The 2831-nt window shown below is 47.3% G+C and overlaps 1 protein-coding gene across 1 annotated transcript; it reads right to left on the bottom strand.

Moving 5' to 3' along the window:
• Nucleotides 1-832: 832 nt before the first annotated feature.
• LOC121996407 (lysine-rich arabinogalactan protein 19-like) lies at nt 833-1189 on the bottom strand. Its single transcript, XM_042550371.1, has one exon. The coding sequence runs from the start codon at nt 1187-1189 to the stop codon at nt 833-835; it is 357 nt and encodes a 118-aa protein (XP_042406305.1).
• Between the last annotated feature and the right edge of the window lie 1642 nt (nt 1190-2831).

Raw genomic sequence — 2831 nt, 5'->3', positions numbered from 1 at the left:
CAAGGTCATGAGTATGACAGAATTTTCCGGCATCGTCCATCTTCACATTCCAGATCAGGCGAAGTTCCCACAGACGACTTCAAATATGATCCTGTCGGAAATTTGAGAAGACGGAACTGCCAAAGTATGTGGCTGGAATGTTGACCGCATCTCTGTGACCTGGATGGTGAGCTGTCTTCTGTGTTGACCAAGTCGTCAGAAGTCCTCTGGTCAACAGAACTTATAGCCAGCGACCGGGTTACCCCGATCCCTGGTACCCCGATGCTTGAGGCAGGTCCCACGAATATATAAGTAGCCGAATAATAGCAGAATAACTAACTAAATACAAGATGAGTACAGTGGCGTACCCTGGCCCTGGGGGGGCGCCTTCGGATGGATTGGTGAGCTGGTCGCGATGCTGATCGAGTTGTCGTGACCATGCAGTGTAGATGAGTGTGAGTCAACTGAGGAGCTGGATCTAGGGGTGACAACAGAGTATTCGGTGCAGCATGGATCCAAAACGTGACACGTAGGCCGAAATATGATAGCGGCACCTAGGCCGAGATACCACAGCGGCTCGCAGGCCGGTGCACAGTACGCAAGCTAGATAATACCAGTAACTCCCAATCATAATCGTGGTATGAAGAGTGAAATACAATGGCTCGATGGCCGGAACCACATTGGCTCACAGGATGAACATTATCTCGACTCAGAGGCCGGAGTAGACAAACCTGAGCACTCAAACGGCGGTTGCCCGGAGGGTGGCGGCGACCGCTAGAGGAGGTAGCGGCTATCTCTAGAGGTGACGCCCGTTGGAGGCGGTGTCGGCAGCTGCTGGAGGCACCGACGACTACTATAGGCAGCGGCGGTAGCGACGGGAGGCACCGGCGACTGCTGGAGGCGTCGCCAGCTGCTGGAGGCACCGGTGACTGTTGGAGGCGTCGGCAGCTGCTGGAGGCAGCGACGGCAGTGGCGGGAGGCACCGACGACTACTGGAGGTATCAGCATCTGCTGGAGACAGCGGCGGGAGGCACCGACGACCGTTGGAGGAGGTGCCGACGCCCGCTGGAGGCGTCGGCAGTGGCAAGATACGCCGACAGCCACTGGAGGAGGCAGCGGAGAGGGGAAGCAGAGGAGGGGAGCAAGGGCTCACCAGCGACGATGGAGGACGTGTGTGACCGGCAGCGGCAACGTGTGCGACCGGTGGCATTGCTGGCCTCTACCTGGCAGCGAATCAGAATCCCCTATGCTTGGTGACGGCGGCAGCCAAAAAACCCTCCCCTTTCCCCTCTGTGAACAGTGCTCCTTGTAATTAAACTCAAAATCCTTAATATGTGGAATGACGAAAATGCTCTCTATCTTCTCCCTTATCACCTTTGGGCCTCATGAGTATATCCGCATCAGATAGTTACGTGCTTTCGATACCAGGTGCTTCAAGTACGGGTTCATTTCATCAAAAATGTGGTTTTATTATTGGATTTAATCTCTATTTGGTAGATTGCGTGTTATTTGTAAGAATGCATATTTGTGTCATTAAAAAAATAAAATCCGTTAAGTGATCTAGTTAATATGGAGGGTTTGAGTTATTGGATGCGAAGGTTTATATGTATAGAACTTGCTAACTCGAATTATATATATATATATATATATATATATATATATATATATATATATATATATATATATATATATATATATATATATATATATATATAGATATATATATTGTCATCAACCTAACTCTTCCGGAAGACCAACCCCTTGCACTCCCTCTTCTTCCACTGGATTCTCGTATTCATGGACAACACATAAAGACAATAACTTTTCCACTACAATCAAGTCTATCATCTTATCTTATGTATTTATTTTTCCTACTATAGATTCGACGTAACTAGATCTTTATTGTTTTGTTTTTCTTTATATGAGTTCATACATGTTCTAGAATTCATGTGACCTTAGAAAAACTTAACCTAATCTAGTGGTATCAGAGCCACAGTTGTTTCATCATTTTATATAGCGATACAATTAGGGTTTTCATCGGTTTTATTGTTTTATGCTAGATCAGGTTTTGCTAGTATAAAATGGTGTTTATTTGTCAAAAATCCTAGGCAAGAAAACCTAGGATTTAAGTAAAACATGTCAAAACATGTGCCGATAGAAGCAATTTTTTTTATGAAGAATGACCTAATTTTCCCATTTCAGCGTGATTTTTCTGTGAAGAACATGAAGAACGATGGTAACCGCTATAATTTTTCAGAGAAAACTGCGTTTTGTGGTTTGGAAAAAATAGAGTTTAGGGGTTTTTGGGACGGGCCACGACCATGCCAGATTTCGTCCGTCATGACATGGTTGTGCCATCTGGCATGACTGAGCCTTACCATTAGGCACGGTCGGGTCTTGCCATCAGGTACGGTCGGGCCTTGCCATCGGGTACGATCGAATTGTGCCAGATTTTGATGGCCGCAACATGGCCATGCTATTGAGCACAATCGGACGGTGCTATAAATTGTATGCTCGAACACAGTCGTGCTCAAGGGCACGGCCGGACCGTGCCACGATCTAGATGACCAGGCACAACCGTGCCCACTGGCACAACCAGGTTGTGCCAAAATCTAATGGTCGCGAACACGGCCATGCCCACGGGCACAACCAGGCGTGTTAGGCGATGTGAACCTAGACATGGGCATGCAATGGGGCACAACCAGGTTGTGTTACAGGCTGATATGACAGGGCCATGTCAGTGCTTCCAGTACCCAACACAACATTGTTGTCTAGCATGACCATATTGGATCTAGGGAACCCTCCTTGACCTTCGTTACGTTGCTTAGCTTTTCATTGGGAAAACACTGAAG

Source organism: Zingiber officinale, chromosome 1A (genome assembly GCF_018446385.1).
Source record: "Zingiber officinale cultivar Zhangliang chromosome 1A, Zo_v1.1, whole genome shotgun sequence".
NCBI lineage: Eukaryota > Viridiplantae > Streptophyta > Magnoliopsida > Zingiberales > Zingiberaceae > Zingiber > Zingiber officinale.
The sequence above is the reverse complement of the archived record's forward strand: the minus strand, read 5'-3'. Positions and strand labels throughout refer to the sequence as shown.

Bases quoted from the DNA above. Each gene is read 5' to 3' on its own strand.
- LOC121996407 (XM_042550371.1), bottom strand. From the start codon at position 1,189: ATGCCACCGGTCGCACACGTTGCCGCTGCCGGTCACACACGTCCTCCA.